Here is a 21,143-nt window from a genome sequence, read left to right on the forward strand (position 1 = left end):
AGAAAATGGCCGAACGCTTGGAGCAGCGCTACTGCATTAAGTTCTGCCAGAAACTTGGCGACAGCCAGGCAGAAACTATTCGGAAAATCCACACGGCTTTTGGAGATGAAGCCATGAGCATCACACGGATTAAGGAGTGGTACAACCGGTTTAAAGACGGGCGCGTAACGGTGGAGGACGAGCCGCGCTCCGGTCGGCCATCAACGAGCCGAAATGACGAGATCGTTTCTAAAGTGCACGCTGTGGTTATGCGGGATCGTCGTGTGACCATCCGAGAAATTGCACAGGAAGTGGACATTAACAGGACTTCGGCACATTCCATCGTGACGGAAGATCTGGGCATGAAACGAGTGGCGGCGAAGTTCGTGCCAAAGTTGCTGACGGCGGAGCAAAAGCAACATCGTGTTGAAGTCTCACAGGACATGCTGGACTCCATTCACACTGATCCCAGCTTTATGGACACTATAATCACCGGAGATGAGTCCTGGGTGTATGGGTACGATCCGGAAACGAAATTCCAGTCGTCACAGTGGAAGCATTCCACGTCGCCAAGACCGAAGAAGGCGCGCCAAGTGCGCAGCAAGACAAATGTAATGCTGTTTTTTTTTTACTCCCGTGGTGTGGTACACCACGAGTACGCTCCACAGGGTCAAACAATAACAAAAGAGTATTATAGGGATGTCCTCCGTCGTCTACGTGATGGTGTGCGGCGCAAGAGACCGGAGTTGTGGGCCAGAGGAAATTGGCGCCTCCACCACGACAACGCGCCAGCTCATTCCTCTCATTTAATTCAGACTTATTTGACCAAAAACCAGACTCCGGTGGTTCAACAGGCACCTTACTCACCTGACATGGCCCCTTGCGACTTCTGGCTCTTCCCAAAACTTAAAATACCATTAAAAGGAACCCGATTTGAGACAAGAGAGGACATCATGGCTGCGACGACGGCGGAGCTGCGCGCCATCCCGAAAAAGGCGTTTTTGGAATGCTTCCAACAGTGGCGACACCGCTGGGAGAAGTGTGTGGAGTCCCAAGGAGAGTACTTCGAGGGTGATTAGGTTTCCAACCCTCCAGGTAAGCCAGTTTTTTTTTCCCAGCCAATGGTCTGTTACTTTATTGACAGACCTCGTATATGTAAATATATTGCAAAGACAGAACCACAACATCATGCCAATGTGGACAACAACAAAGAAGACAGAGACCTTTGTGACATCATAAAGGTAGGTTGTTCAAAAATGTTAACCAAAGTATAAATCTCCATCAAAGTTTAATATCTTCTTAACCAGTGGAACCAACTCCTCACAAAATGCCATTAAAATATCATCACAGGTAATACAGACTGATGGCTTGATAATTAAATTAAGACATCATTTGTGAGTTTAGGTCAGAGGTCAAATATGGTTAAAAAAAAAGCCCCTTTAAAAATCTAATGATTAAAGTTTTTCAGAAACCACCTGATCTCCCTTCATACCAGACATCATTTTGTCAACCTGGAGCATTTTGCTAATGATGAGTCTGATTAAAGACAGAGAAGTGGCTACCCATATGTAGCTGTATTGATAATACTCAATTACATCTGTACTGATAATACAAAAATTGTATCCGCAAGTAGCCATGGTTTGAGTTCAAGTTGATCCCATAGAAATCCATACGTGGCATCTATGATAACTTCAACCTGTGACCCACTGCCGAATGTGAGATGCTGCAGTATATGTGGTAGGGTGCTGGGCTACTGCGCCAAAGGCCCACAGTTTGAATCCCACTCATGTTAAGGGTTTCTACTTCAAGTATAAAGATACATATATGATAAACAAATAATTAGAAACATTTTGGAACCAGAAAAAGTGTTTTTATGATTGTCACATCAAAATGTAATTTCAGCCCTATGCAAGGATAGAAAACAAAAAGCAAATGACCCAGGCTGACCAATCACAAGCCCTATGTATGAAGGAGTTGTGTATTATCAATATGGCTATGTACAGATAGGCACCACCGAAGAAGACTAACGATGGTTAGCACATGCAGTCATGCCAACCACTATAGCAAAAATAGACTATACAAAAATACTAAACCACTGCAAAAAGAGTTTTTGCACAAGCTGGGCAAAACTGAGGGGCGACAAGTTATTTTGTCTGTCGAGTAGAGAGAGAATAAAGAAAAACCCTGAATGCTACAACATTTGTCATGGAACAAAGGCATCCCCATTGCTACAGCACCATTTGGTGGTCACAGGCGGAAGGCATGTCTGCCTAATATCACCACTGTTGTAGCAGGTGGATCCTAAAACAATACGTACTTATTATGCAGATTGATGGATTTTATGATATTTCTGTCTGTAATTAAAAGTAATGTAGAAGATGTTTTAAATGGGGTAATATAGTGCAATGATTCACAGAGAAATCATTTTGTTTCCAATCAACAATTACTACATAAATCGTTCTTAAAACTGCACTATATTATTCCATTTAAAACATCTTCAACAACACAACTTTTAATTATAGACATAAAAATGCATTTATCTGCATAATAAATAATGTTTCCATTCCCAAAATGTTTCCAGGTTTGAGGATCCACTATTTTAGAGGAATTCAGACTAGGGACAAGTCACACTAACATTAACACTCTGGGCTAACATAAGGTCAACTTCTGTTAGCAACATTATCAATATGGTTGCCTAGGCCAACTGTGGTTACAGTTTCCTTTATGATGACCAATCATAATCAAATGCTCCATGTTGACATGACCATGTCAGCTATAATATTACACTTCAAACCCAGAAAATTCTGGAATATTTTTGTCACTTAAAATCCAAAATTTCTATATAAATAATGGATTTTAATCACCCTGTGTAGATGTGTTTCTAGACTGAAGCTGTTAATTAGTAAGCAATTAGCCAACCAAACATCATCATCAGATGACGTCACTGTCAATTAACAAAATGCTACTCATTCATGTCACTGCTTGCATTCAGATGGTTTGCCAGCTCTTGCATCACAGCCTTCTTGCCGATCTGATCGTTCCTCCTCCTCTCCATGATCACGTCCTCGAGGCTTTGGAACTCCAGCACGTGGTTCTTCTTGTCCGTGAACACCAGTTTCAACCTGTACGGCTGCTTTCCGATCCGGATCTCCCCTCCGACTTTAAACTCCCGTTTGCCAAAGCGGCACCAGGCGGCGAAGCACTCAGAGTTCCTCCAGTACAGCTCCCGGTCCCGCGTTCCGACGTGATCCAAGGCGTTACGCACGATCACCTCCGGCGGCAGCGCGTGGTACCGGTAGAGCGCGCTAACTATCCTGCCCTTTTTGCCCTGGCTGACGTCACTGAGGAAGTTGTTTTTGATCTCCGCGCGCTGTAAATGAACCACCTGGAAGTCTCCCACGTACACGGCCCAGTGTGGGTACTGGCCGCTGGCTACGAACTCCAGCAGGTCTCCCGGTCTGCACTTGTTCAGGAGACTTTCCGCGGAGTGCGTGGCGGCTCCGGCCGCGCGCTCGAACACGCACTCCTCCCGGTAGAACACCGCGGACTGCAGCTCGTCCTCGGGGTCAAAGGGCTTGTCGTCGTGGTGTGGCAGGTTGAAGTTCTGCACGCCGTCGTCGTGATCGTCCTCGTCTCCGCCGTCGTTGGAGAAAATGTAGGAGACTCCGATCCGTGGCCCGTCGTCACTCGGGTCGAGCCCGTTGGGGTCCGAGGTCGGCACTTCGGCGTAGTTTAAGTGCGTCAGTTTCTCCACCTGGTTCCCCATCTGTGCGCAAACCGGCTGACGGTAAAAACAGGACCCACCTGTTCTCGGCGCGTGGGTGTGCGCGTCTCTCACCTAAATCCAACACAATCCATGTCCGAGCACCGGATAAAACTGGACAGAAAGAATGAAGTCAGTCACTTCAAATGCCTTAAATAATAAAAAAAAGAAGAAATAAAAACAAATGTCAGTCAACGGATGAGGTGACAAACAGGTAATAACCGTCCGCAGGCACCTGTTGGATCAGGGTTTCTTTTTCTTTGTTTTAACCTTTTCAATAATCCTGGTCGGCGTTAGCTTCGGATTCCGGTTTTAAACGTCTGTAGGTCACCAAAAAAAAGTAAAGCGACTCACCTTTTGTGTGCCATTAGCGAAAACAAACAGATCGTCTTCTTCCTGTGAGCGCGAGGACTGAAGTACAAAGCAGAAACAGCCAAACTTAACCAGCAGCGAGTGCTGCTGGGAGGTGTAGTCATTTAAAGAGACAGTACGCCTTTACACCGCCACCTGATCACAACGTCCAAAAGGTGTTCTGTTTACGTTAGTTCTCAAAAATAATGGTCAAAATTTTACTTTGTGTGTTTTAAAATGCTTTATTTTACCCTTTAAAAGAAATCCTTTTCTTGAAGTGATATCATGTAAGCGTATTATGTGAGCAGCAACAGATAAATGGCAACCTGACGCTGCATGAAATGAAGCTGATGCAGAAGTGCAGTTCCTTGACTGGCCACTTGAGGCTGGCTCCAAAACAGAGCACTTTCCCGTAGAAATAAAATGTCCAACTTTAGAAGGGAAATAAACATGTTTATGGCCTGGTACTGCTACAAAAACTAAATAATAATAATAATAAAATAACAATACTCATTCAATCATTTCCAACTGCTTATCCGGGTCTGGGTTGCAGAGGCAGCAGACCAAGCAGCTCATCCCACACTTCCATATCCTTGGCCAAGTCATGTAAGTCTTCCCATGGGATCCCAAGTCGGCTGGAGGGATAATAATGTTACAAAACCAAATTATTCAAACATTAATTATCTATTTGTTTTTTTTTTTGTTTTGTTTTTTGTTTTTTTTTGGGGGGGGGGGGGGGGGTAATTTAAAAAAAACATGAAGTATGAAATCAGTCACTGAAGGTGGTTACTGAATGTCAGTATCAGCCTGATCATAAGAAAAATGATAACGACGCTACTTGTTGCGCTGTCCGCTATTTTGGTTAATAGCTGTCGAAGTGAACTAAATTTAAATTGTGTTTTAAAATAAAACAACAGTTTGTGTATTGTACTGAAATATTTGTGTCCTGGGAAATTCCGGTGTGGATTTTCAACAGAAATAGAAAAAGTGAGTGGTGTGGGTTTAAGTAGTCAGTGGGGCTTTTCTGGTGGATTATATCTGATCATATCTGATTATATCTGATCAAATTCAGAGAACAACAAACACAGTGTGAAAATGTGTTGAGGACAGGGAAAAATGTGTTTGGTGGGTGGACAAAGTCTAAAGTTAACAAAAAAAAAAAAAAGTGGGACACAAGGCCATTATGCCTTCAACACGGTCGCAGTCGGTCCTTTGTGTGATCAATATATTGAGTTTTTGTTTTGTTTTTTTCTTAAAGGGAGATGAACCTTTCGGGTTTAACATCACTACATGCTCATATTTTGATGACACAAAAGCAGCAGTTTTGATGCAGGTCTCCAAAATAAAGTGGATGCTACAAAAAAAAAAAAAGGCAAATGTTTGTGGACACCACAAATGAACAGACAGAAAGACAGTGATGGTGGAGATGAAAATAACCATCAAGGTTGGTGCACTTTCCCATGATCATACATCCGCAGGATGAATGGTACCATCTGCACGTGTGTGTGTGTCCTTCCTTCCAATCAAAACATTTGGACAGCCAAACTGTACACACAGGGCACAGGATGACCTTCAGCCAAGTACACAGTGTATCTGAAAAGTACTCACAGCACTTCACTTTTTCCACATTTAGCTATGTTACAGCCTTAATTTACTCCAAAATGGAATAAATTCATTTTTTCCCCTCAAAATTCTACTCACAACAACCCATAACAGCATGAAAAATATTTTTGTTTTATTGCTAATTTATTCAAAATAAAAAAGAAATCTCATGTACATGAGTATTTACACCTTTGCTCAGTACTTTGTTGATGCACCTTTGCCAGCAATTACAGTCTCAAGTCTTCTTGAATACGATGCCACAAGCTTGGTGCACCTATCACTGCACAGTTTGGTCCATTCCTCTTTGCAGCATCTCTCAAGCTCCATCAGGTTGGATGGGGAGCGTCGGTGCACAGATATTTTCAGATCTCTCCAGAGATATTCAATCGGATTCAGGTCTGGGCTCTGGCTGGGCCACTCAAGGACATTCACAGAGATGTCCTGAAAACACTTCAAAGGTACATCAACAAAAGTATTGAGCAAAAGGTGTGAATACTTATGTACATGTGATTTCTTAGGTTTTTATTTTTAATAAATGAGTAAAAAATTAAAAAAAAAACTTTTTTTCATGTTGTCATTATGGGGTGTTGTGAGTAAAAGTTTGAGGGGGAAAGATGACTCCATTTTGGAATAAAGTTGTAACATAACAAAATGTGGAAAAAGTGAAGTGCTTTGAATACTTTCCGGATGCACTGTAATTACTCATTTCTGAAAGGAAGGCCACGTGACACACCTCAGATGGATTTTCATAACATCCACACGAGAACCTGACTTCTTTTTTTGTCTGGCATCCACTGTCTGGATGGAGGCCCAAATTGAGCAGCAGGTCTCACCTGGATCAAACCTCAATCTTGAAGTGCCAATCTCATCTGAGCTGGAGTACTCGTACCTCTCTGCGAAGTCTTTGCCATCTCCTGCCGACACTCCTCTGGCAGCGAGAGGGAGGGAGACAATATTCACCTCTAGCCAAAAGTAAAATCCTCTTTGGACAAGCAAGAGGCTTAGAGTTATTACACTTTCCTCTCAGAGCTTTTCAAAAGATGAATGTAAATTCCAGATCAAAAATATCCACCGCTGAGAAGAAAGCATCTACAGGGGCATTGATAGAGTATTTTTCAGGGCTGCATGTTGAGTGTTTTTTGATTGATATTCTGCAGATATTTGCAGGCCTGTTTCTCCACCAAACACACCTCAATGTGTGATTGTGTTTGAGTTCAGACTCCTGCTTTGTGACACAATAAAGCATGTTTTTAGGCAAATAATCAAAATGAGAGAGAGCGAAGAAATAACTCCATATTATCTATGATCATTTGTTGCCAATTAATGGCTTTATTGTGAAAATGCTCTTAGTGCTGTGTGACGCATGTTGTAAGGAAAAAGAACAATTAGACATTTTTAAAATGCCTGACTCAGTGTTGTTCAGAGATTAGCTTCATCTCAACAACACAGCCGCTGTTTGTTTCCCCTTAGAGCAAACACAAGCGGGCAATCAAACAATGATTTTCATTCACACACACACACACACACACACACACACACACACACACACACACACACACACACACACACACACACACACACACACACACACACACACACACACACACACACACACACACACACACACACACACACACACACACCTCTTTAAAGATAAATCATAAATGTTTGTACAATTATTTGGAAAAATGACAATTTACTGTTTGTTGAATTTTAGTTATTATAAAGTACTGTTACTTCTGTGATACATCACAAAATTACAACCAATTTTATTGTGTGGTTAAAGCTGTAAGGCCTTTGTGTTTTTTAAAATTTCAGTCAAAAATAATTTTCTTTGGCACCACTACAAGTTTATTCCTTAGCCTTTAAGTAAGACATTCATAATGATATTTCCAATATGATCAAAACTCTCTGGAAACAATTAATTTCTGCTTCTGATTTATAGAAATTCAAGCAATCAGACGCCTACATTTGGTAGTGATGTCGCTTCACCTGACTTGCACAAGGGATGCTGGGAAGTACAGGGCGAATGCTTATCAGAGTAAAAAAAAGGCAGCGTGACACCAACTGGTTGCCTGCTCAAATGACATAAAGATGTTGGCAAATGCTTTGAAACAGTTTATTTCTCTATGAATGTCAAATATTTTGTAAACATTAGCAAGAAAAAACACATATAAATGTAAAAATGCAATTTTTGTAACCAGAAGACACCTCCGAAGTGATTTACAAGACAGGTCAAAGGTCATCTCAAAACATCACATGCACACACGCTTCCCCCTGTAGACGATGTTAGAAGGAAAAGACAATATTCTTTATGGTTTTCCCCCCAGATAATTTAAAATGAGCTGTAATTTTGCAACACGTTACAAAAAATAAATTGTGCTTGGATTTTGGTGGAAACTAATTTTTTTTCAGTTTTATGAAATTTGAAAAGCCGTACATGCTTTAAGTATTTATTTGAGAGAATTCTATTTCAAATATCATGAGTGAGCTGTGAGATTTTCCAGAGATGAAGGAGCACAAGTTCACACTGCACTCGATGGAAACTGAGAACCAACTTCCAACTACATCGAATACAGATGTTATTTTTGTTAATTTCCACACTGACTCATTTTGGCAAACCAGTTTAAAAACATTTAACTGTAACTAATGATAGTACTGACAACTGACACAGTACCTGTCCAGCAGATAACTAGCAAAACCTCTGTACTATATATATATATACACAGATTTGAAGCTGCATTTTACATGTTTTTTGCAACTTTAATTCACAACTGAAGATCTATTATTTATTTCGCTGTATGATGTTAACACTATCTCATGTAACATTGCAGTAGCATTTGACCCTCAAATGACATACTGGGAAATGAGTTCATGACCCATGTGGGTTAAAATCCTCACGTTTCCGAAGGAGAAATTTGATCATATCACTGATATAAGACTGTGAATACTTCATCTGGAAAAAACTGTTAATAGTGCAGAAGAAAAATTTTTTTTAAGACTTCAACGGTAAACACTCAAAAAGGGAGTACAACTTTAACATGTCATCAGTTCTGTAGGTTAAGGGACACTTGTTTCAAAAGGGTCACAGCATCAATGTTTATGAAGATTTAAAGAAAATATATATGTACAGGCTTGTTATGGAAAAAAGAAAATCAGCTCAGTGTCATAAATGACTAGTGGGAAATTACTTGACACCATTCTGCAGACGCACTGTACACTAATAACTATTTGCAGATGCTGCCTCTTTGTGGCTCTATAAATTACTGCACAGCGTACACAGCAAAACGTGCATACGAAGGGATTTTATGCAAACAGGTGGAGCTTTTATTGACTTTCCTCCAATCAAAAATAGACATATAACTCCAGCTCCAAATATTCATTAAACCAAAACATCCACTTTTAAAATAGTGCTAAACTGTCTGCTTAAGATTATAAACACAAAGTTTTACATTTTACACAACTGGCAGCAGTTTAATATGAACAGACTGTCTGTGAAAGTCACTGCCGCTCAACAACCTAAGTCATATTTCAGTTGCAACGATGGCTTCCAAGATCCCAAACACAAATCATCTGAAGATTTTTTTTTTTTTTGCTAAAGTCTGACTTTTGACCTAACCACTTTTCATGTTTAACATGCACTTAAGGTGATATGCTGGTACATGTGGGCATTAAAAAAATAAATAAAAAATGGAAAAGTTTGTTGACTGTAGCTGTTCTCAGAACAGCTTAAGCTCTGTCTCCACAGATGCAGCCGGCCAGCTGGATGTCTTTGGGCATGATGGTGAAAAGGCATTCCAGGTAAGATTTGCTGGCCTCCTGTAGAGCCATCACAGCAGAGCTCTGGAAGCGGAGGTTGGGCTTGAAGTCCTAAGCAATTTCTCCCACCAGGCGACGGAAGGGCAGCTTGTGGATCAGCAGCTCGTGGATTTCTGGTAGCGGCAGATGTCTCTCAGCATCACAGTGCTGGGCTTGTAACGGTGAGGCTTCTTCACGTCGCCAGAGCGCCAATGGAGGAAAGTTAATTGCACAAAAATGCAAATTGCCCTTTTTCTTATTTGAAAGTCAAGGTCAGAAATCCAAGCTGTGTTACATGTCTGATACAGCATCAATAAGATTAATATATGGATAAAAAAAAAAACAACAAAAAAAACTAGACATCACTTGGCATCCATCCAACCACAGCATGACATCAGGATCTCTATTCAGATGATGTGAAATACAGAACAGTTAACTATGTACATACCAACATTTATAAGTCAAGGTTACAGTGCTGTGAAAAATGTGCTTTACACTTTCATTTCTTAATACATATAATTAAAATAATTCAGGCTTCTTTATATTAAAATTTCTAAAATTATGCCCTTTATACTCAGTGAAAAAAAAATCTCTACAACATGACATAAATTAAATAAAAATATCAAATTCCAAACAATGGTATGGAAAAGTAAGAGCCCCTGTCAGTACAACATCTACATCAACACTTTTACAGCCAATTTTCCAGAGGAAGCCAGAGATGGATAAATGTACACTTCCAAGGCACCGAATATCTTGAACTTCATTTCCATCAATCATTAAGGAACACAAACAGTATAGTACCGTGTGGGTAGTCTGTTTGAAGGAGGCGACGAGGAGACACGTTCAGTGATCCGCAAAGAAAATTGTCCATAAAAGTGATATTTAGTTACTTACACATAAGCACTCCATTGTCTTGGCTGGAATATTTTTATAAAATTTACATCATATTGGAAGAGATTTCAAAGCTACTTTAAAGGGCCTAATTTTAATATAAAAAAAAGTCTGAATTCATATTAATTTTTAAAACATTTGTGGTCAACAATGTGTAAAACTCAAGAGGTCACAAACAGTTCACAGCACTTACTTCCAAATGGATCAATGTTTTTTGGAAACAGGAGCAAACATTTAACCTCCTTGATGGTGGTAAACACCCTGAAGAACTTGGAACAAGTCAACTGGAAAAAAAAAACACCTCTGCGATCCACAGTCTGGTGAAAAACCAAACTACTTCTTGCTGCTCTGCCTGTTTTGGCTTTGGATTTTTCTCCTCAGAACCTTGTCAGGAATCAGGTCTGACATCTTCACGTCTGTGTTTCCGCAGCCCACCACTGGACAGCTGGAGGACAGAGAGAAGCCACCAGAATGTTTGTCAAAATAATAATAATAATTAAAAGAATAAATTTCTGTGGGTAGTGCTCGGAGCCCAAAACAGTGGCCACGCAGATGACATACACTGCATACACAGAACAGCTTTCAAAGCTGGCTAATGTAATTAACATGGGTCCCTTAGGCCACCTTTGCAAACTGCAACATTATGGAACCGTTATATTTGAGCATTTGCAGCTTTGAAGGCTTATGCTGTACAGCGTTTGTGTTTGTTTGTTTTTTAAAGACTTGTCTCATAAAAAGTATTTTCTGTGGGCCCCACTATCATTTTATTCCTCAGTATTTACATAAGGAATTCATAATATGAGATTGCAAATATGACGAAAACTCACAGTTTAGAAACAATTTAGAATTTCAACCCCTGATGGGTACAAATTCAAGCGAGCAGATGCCATGACCTACATTTGGCATCGATGTCATAGATCAGGTGGGGGCTTCCCCTGACCTGCGTGAGGATGCTGGGAAGAACACGACTGCCAATCAGAGTAAAGAAAGGCAGCGTGACATCAGCCGGATGCTCGTGTGAATGAAATAAGGCAAGATGGTGCAAAATATTCCAAAAAACCTTATTTCTGCAATAATCTGTTTCTCATAGATTTTGTAAGAGTTAGCGAGAAATAAATGTAAAAATACTGATTTTGTAACCAGATAACACCTCTGAAGTGATGTTAGCGTGCACGCCCCAGGAACGTGCGTCAAGCAACTGGGTAAGGTCACAGGTCATCTCAAAACCTCAGGCATGTGCACATGCACTTCCTCCTGCAGTTCGTCTGCATGAGAAAGAAAATATATCTATATATATTCACCATGCAATTACCCCCAAATAAATATGATCTCTTCATTAAAATGAGCTGTAATTTTGAAACAAGTTACAAAAATAAACCGACATTATAATGCTTGGATTTTGGTACAAAGTAAAATTGGTCAGTTTTGTAAAATTTGAAAGGCCGTATAGCTTAAATGACAGATCATTCGGAGCTGCTGCATCCTGAAGAAAGAAAAATGAGACTCAAGCTGCAGCGGCATTTTGTTCGGACCTTTAATCACAAAAAGTAAAGTCCTCATGTCATTATAACTGAAGATGTAAAGTATGCACAACGACCCATAATCAAGACTAAAGACAGTGAGAATTTTCTTAGACAACAACATACTCAAGATTCAAGGACCAGATTAACTTAAATTGGTACCAACTTTCCAACATCAAAGTGGCATCATTTAAAAAAAAAGTGAATTAAGGTAGACTGTTGTCTCCACGGCAGCCTGCTGAGCAGCTTATTGTAATACCCCATGTGACTAACATTTCAGAGAGAAAAAGTTTTACCGGCATTTCTTCTTCTGGTTGCGTCTTCTCTCGATTAGTTCAACAATGGCGTTTTCATCGTAATAGTGGTTACACTTCTTATTCTTCATCGGGTTCACCATTTCCACCTTGGATGCAAACAAACCAAAACATGGACACAAAACAATAAAAACTCCCATCAGTTAACTTCTAATAATTCATTCATTTTCAGCCGCGTATCTGCGTCCAGGTCGTGGTGGCAGCAGAGCAAGCAGCTCAACCCATACTTCACTATCCTCGGCCAAGTCCTGTAACTCTTCCTGGGGGAACCCAAGGTTTTCCTAAGCCAGCTGGGAAATATAATCTCTCCAGCGTGTCCTGGAGCTTCCCCAGGGCCTACTCCCAGTTGGATGTGCCTGGAAGCCCTCCTCAGTGAGACGACCAGGGAGTATCCTCACCAGGTGCCTGAAACACCTCAAAAGGCTCCTTTCAACGTAAAGAAGTAGCAGCTCTACTCTTGAGTCCCTCCCGGATAGTCGAACTTCTCATCCTGTCCAACAGACGCTTAGTACTTAGGGCGAATACTGCCATGAACACTGCTGGCCAGTAGATGGCAGTAGAGGCCTGAAAAACTTGCCAAAACAAAATCCTGGATAATCCGTGTCTGCTACATTTAAGATGCGTGTAATTTAACAAACGCAAATACAACAACGTCTATAAATCCAGAGAATATATTCACGAGAGTTTTAGGCACTAGAGTTTAATGCTCTTGTCCCTGAAGCCTGAACAGAGTGTCTGAAATGCATTTGTCCTGTCGTGAACGTACTGAGATTACCCTATCACCCATAATGCACTGCTGGGCACAGCATGTGCTCACTAAAACCTTAAAATTAGCACACTACTTTAAAACTAAAACATCTGATATTTTCACCTAATAAAACATCAGACATGACAGCAATTTTAAATAACTTGTCCAAAATTAGTTTGGTTAAAATTTGAACCATAAGTTAAAAATGTATGCCTCTGGATGACTTGGGTGATACTGCCAGCATATCAGTATGGTGTTAAAGATGATGATTTTTTTTTTGTGAGACCAGTTCTCTTTTGCCTGTAGAGGAGAGTGTTTTTTTTCTGGAAGCAGCTCTCTTCTGTTTGCAGAGGATGGAACTATGCATCTGTTAGGAAACTTTTAACAGGTGCTCAACTGATTTAAAATTTTAAAAATGTTTGTCACTGTTTATCTTTGTTTACTATGTTATCGGTCTAAAAGTTATTGGACAAAAATGTATCAGAAGATAATAGTCTGATAATGGTTTTTAAAGTTATCTAAAAAGATAACTTCATTATCTGTTATCGGATTATCAGACCTGTGCCAACCACTGCCCAAAGCTTATGACCATAGGTGAAGATAGAAGCATAAATTAACTGGTAAATTGAGAGCCTCGCCTTCCTGCTCAGCTCCTCCTTTGCCATGACCGTCCGGTACAATGTTGGTAAAATTTCAGATGCCGCTCCAATCAGCCTATCAATCTCCCACTCCAACTTACCCTTACTCATGAACAAGACCCCAAGATACTTAAAGTCCTACACTTGGGGCAGTAACTCTCCCCTGAACCCAGAGGGGACAATCCACCGTTTTCTGACAGAGGCCCACGGGCTCAGATTTGGAGGTACTGATTCTTATCCCAGTCACTTCACACTCAGCCTCAAACCCACTCAGTGCACATCGGAAGTCACATAAAGCCAACAGAACCACATCACCTGCAAGAAGCGGAGATGCCACTCTGTGGACACCAAACTGGACACCCTCCAGTTCCTGACTGCACCTTGAAATCCCGTCCATGAGCATCACCAACAGAATTGGTGATAAGGGACAACCTTGGCAGAGTCCAACTCCCACCGGAATCAGGTCTGATGTAATGCAGACACAGCTCCTACTTTGGTCATATAGAGACTGGATCACGTTTCAGCAAATCCAGTGCCCCATGCTCTCACAGCACCCCCCACAGGATACCTTGAGGGACCCAGTCATACACCTTTTCCAAGTTCACAAAACACATGCAGACTTGGTTATCCTCCAAAGACCCCTCCAATATCCTTGCGAGGGTTAAGAGCTGATCCACTGTTCCACAACTTGGATGGAATCGGCATTGCTCCCCCTGAATCGGAGGTTTAAGGAATGGTCTAATTCTCCTCTCTAGTACCCTGACATATACAGTACTTTCGCAGCAAAGCTGAGAAGTGTGATTCCTCTGTAGCTGGAACACACTCTCCTGTGCCCTGTTTTAAAGATGGGGGAGTACCTCTGCCAATCCAGAGGTACTATCCCCGACTTCCATGTAATGTTGTATAAGTGTGCCAGCCATGGCAGCCCAACAACATCCAGAGACTTCAGCAACTCAGGACAAATCTCATCCGCGCCTGGCGACTTGCCACCGAGGAGTTTTTTGCCTACCTCGGTGACTAGGGTGATAACAGCAGATCTGCCAGAGTCTTCCATCTCTGCCTCCTTGATGGAGGGCATATCAGTAGGGTTGAGGAGATCGTCGAAGTGTTCTTGCCACCGCCTGACAATATCATCAGTCCAGTTTAGCAGCTCTCCTCCCCTGATGAGCACAGCCAGGGTTAAGAACTACCTGCCTTTCCTGAGGTGCCTGACAGTTTGCCAGAACTGTTTTGAGGCTGATTGAAAGTCATTCGCCATAGCCTCCCCAAATTCCTCCCATGCCTGAGTTTCTGCCTCAGCCACCATGGAGGCTGCAGTCCTTCTGGCCTGTCAATACCTGGCCGCTGATGCCGGAGACTTCTGTGCCAACCAAACACAAAAGGCCTCCTTCCTCAGCCTGATGGCTTCCCTTACCGCTGGAGTCCATCAGGGGGTTCTTGAGTTGCTGCCATGACAAGCACCAACAGCCTTCTGGCCACAGCTCAAAGCAGCCGCCTCAGCAATGGAGGGCCTTTGAACATGGACCATCCTCCCTGGGTCACCACCTTATCATGGTGGAGGAGTTTGCGTGCTCCAGTGATCCTGGAAGCTGTGTTGCCTGGAGCATTAGCTCCTGGTAGGGCCACCCTTGGCAAATTGGTCCTGGGTGAGGAGGCAGACAAAGGGCAATCTTTATGACAGACACAAATGTTTTGCAGCTTCAGCATGAAGCACAGCATGACCTACTTGTCCTAAAAAAACAACAACAACAAAAAAACAAAACAAAAAGGACTTGTCCTACACTGACAGGGAGAAATGATAAAGAGTAGAAGGGCTGAAATTTTCAGTTAAGGTAAAAAGAAAAGGAAGAGGTAAAAAGGGGAGAAAAACCATATTGTGTCTATTTTAGTAAGTTCTTCCAGCTTCTCCATTTTTCATTCAGGGCCACCACAGCAGATCAGAGATGGATTAGCAAGGTTGATTTGGCACAGGTTTTACACTGGATGCCCTTCCTGATGTAACTTCACAATATATGGAAGATGGGCAGGGGTGGCCTTGAACCAGAACCTTCTGTTTTGCACACCAACTGCTTGGCCACCACACTGCCCTCACTGTGTCTACCTTACTAAATCTAATATATCTCATAATGATCAAAAACATTGCATCGTTATATATTATGTGACCAGTAGATGGCAGTAGTCTGTCTGCTGTTAAATGAGGCTTTTAGTGAAGCAACTGGTTGGAAAACTCAAATTGGTAAGGCTTAATCAGTTAGGGCCCATGTCTATTTTTTCCCTGACAGAAGAGCGCTGAGGGCACCTACAAATAATTACTGATAAGGTCAGAGATTTTCAACTTAACAACTTTCAGAGCATGCACACAAAATAGTGGTATACTCTGAAAAATACAATCAATAGAAAGATGCTGAGTGCAAAGTAACAGTGCCTATACTGTCCAAAAAAGCTTATCTACTTGTTCCAGACGTTCGTACGAGCATTAATATTCAATCTACTTTTTCACCAACAAAAAGGAGAAAATGTGAAACGCGGTTCGATTTACCTGCGTGAGTGGGCAGGTGAAGTTGACTTGACTCTGTGTGACAGCGATGTCCTCATCGATCTCCTCCATGTTGGCTGCTGATTCCTTGTTGGCTGAAAACACAACACTTACTGTGTGATTTTTAAGTTTCAATTTACAGTCATAAAAGACAAAAATATCCAGCAGGTTAAAGGCAAAGACTGGATACAACAACAAGAATATCAAGCATGTTTAACATGAACAGTTTGGAGCCGACGTGGTTTAAACACTGATGACGGGCTGTGTATTATTCGAGGACAAAGTGGTTCAGCTTTGGTTGTGAGCCTGTGTCAAACATCTATGCGTGAAACTCTTTGAATTCCATTCTAGTTTGTAATTCTGCATTTGGCCCACCATGTTCATCTAAAGTGGCGACCAATGAAACAGATTCCACGAGCTTTCATGTATTGCGTTGACCTGAACAATTTAAGATTCAGTGTTTTAAGCCGTGGTCACAACCCGCCGTACTTGCACGTGCGTGCAGTCTACTTGCAAAAACGTGGGCTAAATTTGGAGATCCGTACTTCGTAAGTACTGCCTCAGTACGAATTTAGGAGCACGCAGACACGCCGTAGAGGTTTTAGTGCATGCAGAACATTCGCTGCGGTCAGACTGCGGATTCACCAGCAGTACAGATGGCGCACGTTGTGAGTACTGCCTCAGTATGGATTCAAAGCAGCACATTTTCATTCAATTACTATTGAATTAACCAAATCTGTACGTAGGCAGTACGGATTACGGCACTCACCACATACTATGGAGGCCAACAGACTTGCATGCACAACGCAGCTTCTCACTTGAACTTTATTTCCAAACGTCAGCAACACACACTCCACAGCTTCAGTCTGTTAACTAGCTGTAACTTTTCGAGGGAAGTAAACACTCGTACAACTGACCACTGCAGGCTGAACATGCTCATGCATCGCTGACGCCGAAAAACACCTGCCGCTCCAGTCCCACTCGTAAAAAAGAAAAGCCGACCCCCCACACACACACTGCTTTATTGTCAACTCTCTTTATCGTTACACTCCTAGAGACGTGCATTGAAAGTACTCCCTCCCTCCTCTTGCTACTGCCGCCGTACGTTTTCACAAAAACGTAGTGGCCTTGGCATCCGCAGAAAACGTACGGCGAAAAAAAAAAAACGCACAGTGGGTTGTGACCGGGGCTTTACTCGTGTACGCTTCAACAAACCCGGTTTATTTTCACTTTGATTCTTCCCCACTGGCATTACCTTGTTTGTCAGAGTTCATGACATTTTCTCTGAAGGACAACACCTTCCTGTGGTTCTGCAGATCTGCATCTGAGAGTCTGGCGATTCTGTCCGTGAACTCCTTCTTCACTTTAGTTGACAAGGTGAACAATTCTTCTGGCTGCTGTCTGTCAATCTACAGAAAGTGAAATTTGTTACATGAGTCTTTACAGATAGTCAACTTAATCAGAGGCTTCAGTAATGTTGAAAGGTTCATCTTGGCATTAGTGCTAAAATTACTTATTGGCACATTGACTGATGATTACACGAGCGGCCCCTGAGATAATTTGTCACGGTAAAATAGTAAATGTTGACCAGTTTCAGCTCCTCGTATGTGGCTGATGATGTTGGTCACACAAAATAAGATGAGATCATGTAAAATGTTGAAAATTGTTCAAGATACTGTTATTGCTGCTCTTCTGATACTGATTAGTTGCAAAATCTAGTTCCAAAAAAAATGTAATGTATGTACACAGGAGAGTAGAGCATGACAGCGATCTGAAAAACCTTTTCCAAAAAAAAAAAAAAAAAAAAAAAAATCCAGTTACTCAACAAATGTTAACCACAATCGTGCAGAAATGCGTCCCGAGACTGGCCCGTTCACTTATTAAATGGAAAACGACGTTGTCCACATTCATGTGTCTACATATATTACACACAGGTGTTCTTACCTGTGCCGTGACTTGTTGCACAACATCAACAAAGTGGTTGATCTCTCTGTCCAGTTTGGCACACTCCAGCATCATGGCTTCTAGCTCCTTGACGCCAGCACTCATTTCCTCCCCTAATTACACAACAGCACCACAGATTTAGGCATCAACTTTTCAGAAACAAGATCAAAATCAGAATCCCCCAACTATGGGCTTTTGTGATATAAGATTAAATCAAGGGCCACCAACCCTGCTCCTGGAGATCACCTGCATGTTTTCAGACTATCACTGCTCATCAACTGAGGCAGGTGTGCTCAGCCAATCAAGAACTAAGGAACACCAGACTTAACTAATCAGCTGAGGTTACAGCAAGTTGCAGATGACAGACGTAGTGATGGCAATTTCGAAGCCTCATGAACCAATGAGCCACTGCAACACAACTGTCTGAAAATCGACACACTGCTTCGACCCGTTTGATACAGTCTGAAGGGTGACATCTGCTGGATTGCTTTGAGAATTACCTTGAGCGAATGCCCTGACAAATGTTTGCATTAATTCATGACTGATGTGGTTTGTTCTTGAAAAATAATAATAAAAAAAGTCATATGTATTATTGTGTCTGTTAATGTAATAAATAGTCCCTACAGATGCAAACATAATGGTTATGACAGCCTTTATTGTAGACTATATGTAGATTTGTGTTATCATTCCTCAAACTATATTTGGATAAAATGTGAGAGGAAAAGTGAGAAAGGCATGTGCTTCTGCAACTGGTGCTCATGTTGCTGTAATTTGTAAATTAGAATAGAGGGGATAAGAGACGGTGATTATGCAACTTTCAACAATTTTTATTCAAAAAAAATAATAATAATTTCAAAGGTGCTGGACTTTAATCGGCTCCTCTTCTGTCTCACCACCTCTCCAGCTTTGGAGAAGACCCGCTCGCAAGGCACTGATGTTGCTGGCATCGACAAATTTTTTTTTGCCATTCTCTGTAAATTGGGATAGACTGCGACTCATGTCACCCAGTATTTGAGCCGGTCTTCTCCTCTGGAGGTGGGCATATGTTGGGTCAAACCTTTGTAGTAAAGCCCTGAAGGCTTTGCTCGCCACTATTTTGAACGGTCGTGCATCTTCCACAACATAGTCCACCAGTGCCTCATCCAAACCAGCTTGTCTGCCTTTAATGGAAATACAGTATGACATGCTGAGCTATTTTTGTTTATGAGTATGTTTTAATCTTCGATAAAGAATAAAATATAGCTTACATGGCCTGATTCCTGCTCCAGGAGCAGCAACAGAAGCAGCAGCCATTGGTGTCTTGGGATGTTTGGACCTCAGGTATCACAGCATTAAAGACGTGTTGTTACTGTACCTCAACTCTTGAGCACAAATCAAGCACTTGACCTTTTTGGGGCTTATTAGATCAAAGTGCTCCCAAGCAATTGATTGTGTTCTTTTTGGCACTGGCTGCTCCATGTCCCTCACCACTACTCACTCTCTCAAACACACACTCACCTTTCTCACACCTTTCACTTCACCAAAATCACAGCTCTCAGCTCAGTCTCTGATCTACCTATAATATATAGTCTAACCTATAACCTATGTTGATGTACAGTGTGAATAAATGTTGTATATGAATGGATGCCTGTTGTGTATGGTGTGTGTCTGTCTATGTTAGATCCTATGTGTGTGTAGGTAACGATACTAAATGAACTCTAAACTAGACCCAAATATAAACTAATAGTTTCCTTGGCTCCGATTCACGTGCTAATTGGCAATAACAGTGTCACTAGCAATCTCCTCTAAAAAACCCACGGTTTGAGCTGCGATTAAGATCTCATTTAAATACTTGGCGGGTCGTATTGACACGCCCAGATTATAAGAATTTTCCGCGAAGCTCGACACGTGGTGTGACGTAACGAGGCCTCGCTCGCAGTGGTCACGTGATGGGGGCGTGCTCGAAACGCTGCTCACTGACACTTCTGGTTCAAAAAGCTCGATGCTGTGTCGAGCAGACTGGCTCGAGCTTAACGCCGTCCATAGCAATTTACAGTTAGCCAAAAAAGTTAGCTAATGTTTACCTTGAGCTTCTGCCAGGTCCATAGCGACATCCGTCACAATGTCCATCCCTGTACTGATGTCCGCCTGGCAGGACTCCAGGCTGGACAGTGTCGTACGAACAGAACTCAGAGACATAATGATTTAAAACTAAAAATACCACAAACGCTGAGTTTACTCTTTACTAACGTTCGACAAGACCGCGCGAGCTCCCTCGTCTCCCATCTAAAAGGCTACAATAATGTGCACTACCGCCACCAGCTGGACTGGAGGAGGAAACGACTTACTTCCTGTCAATTTATTCCAACATTCCAAGATATCTGGTCGCAGTTTTAATTATTCTAAATTTGTCTCTTATTTTTGGTCTGAACTGTGCAATTTATGGCATCCACCATAATATCAGATTCCTAATGTCATCTTCACAAATTAAGACAAGTCTGCATCCTGCCATGACCTCCCAGCAGCCTCTGCAGAGGTTACACCTGCTTCAATTTTTGTTTTATCTGCAGCTAATGGGAGGTGGTGGAGTAACGGCTTGCACATTGTACTGGGACGCCAGCAACTAGGGTTCGCTTCCCGATCACAGCCACGCTCCCGACTGGCACTCTTAACATCAGTGCTGGGGGGGGAGGGAGAGACACATGCCGTGGGCCTTCATTGAGACTTGTTGGTTACCCATGTTAAATAAGTCAACCTCAACCTCAATCCTGGCAGTTTCAACATTTCAGCTTGGTTCCTGACCCACATTGTCTGTAATCAGTTTCATGAGACACATCCACTTTAATTCCAGATCTTCATATGGTTGATATGGTGTGACAATGAAATCCATCAACCAATTTGGGAGTTTCACTTACAAAGTCAGAAACATGATGTACCAATAAACCCCCTGGGGTCCATGAATGCACCGGCACGTCCCAATAAATGAGATTTTATGTTTCTGGACCACTGAGGGTTAAACACAAAAGTCCACTTATCTCCACTTGTAGACAAGACTTGTTTTATTTGCCTTCATTCACAAG

General features: G+C 41.9%; 2 protein-coding genes across 3 annotated transcripts; both read right to left on the bottom strand.

Annotated features, from left to right (window-relative positions):
- Nucleotides 1-1,018: 1,018 nt before the first annotated feature.
- Nucleotides 1,019-4,181, bottom strand: lratd2b (LRAT domain containing 2b). Of its 2 annotated transcripts, XM_034175363.1 has the most exons (3): nt 4,097-4,137; nt 3,818-3,856; nt 1,019-3,745 (listed from the first exon to the last, which is right to left on the bottom strand). In XM_034175363.1, the coding sequence occupies exon 3, from the start codon at nt 3,743-3,745 to the stop codon at nt 2,942-2,944; it is 804 nt and encodes a 267-aa protein (XP_034031254.1). In that variant the 5' UTR covers nt 3,818-3,856; nt 4,097-4,137; the 3' UTR covers nt 1,019-2,941. The 2 variants fall into 2 exon arrangements, with proteins under 2 accessions (XP_034031254.1, XP_034031253.1); XM_034175362.1 differs by having other exon boundaries at nt 1,019-3,856; nt 4,097-4,181.
- Nucleotides 4,182-9,887: 5,706 nt separating this feature from the next.
- Nucleotides 9,888-20,343, bottom strand: nsmce2 (NSE2 (MMS21) homolog, SMC5-SMC6 complex SUMO ligase). Its single transcript, XM_034175364.1, has 6 exons — nt 20,148-20,343; nt 18,085-18,197; nt 17,396-17,549; nt 16,144-16,235; nt 12,201-12,307; nt 9,888-10,829 (listed from the first exon to the last, which is right to left on the bottom strand). Exons 1-6 carry the CDS (start codon nt 20,260-20,262, stop codon nt 10,718-10,720), a joined length of 693 nt encoding a protein of 230 aa, XP_034031255.1. The 5' UTR covers nt 20,263-20,343; the 3' UTR covers nt 9,888-10,717.
- Nucleotides 20,344-21,143: the final 800 nt, after the last annotated feature.

This window comes from Thalassophryne amazonica, chromosome 7 (assembly GCF_902500255.1).
Source record: "Thalassophryne amazonica chromosome 7, fThaAma1.1, whole genome shotgun sequence".
In the NCBI taxonomy this organism is placed as follows: Eukaryota; Metazoa; Chordata; class Actinopteri; order Batrachoidiformes; family Batrachoididae; genus Thalassophryne; species Thalassophryne amazonica.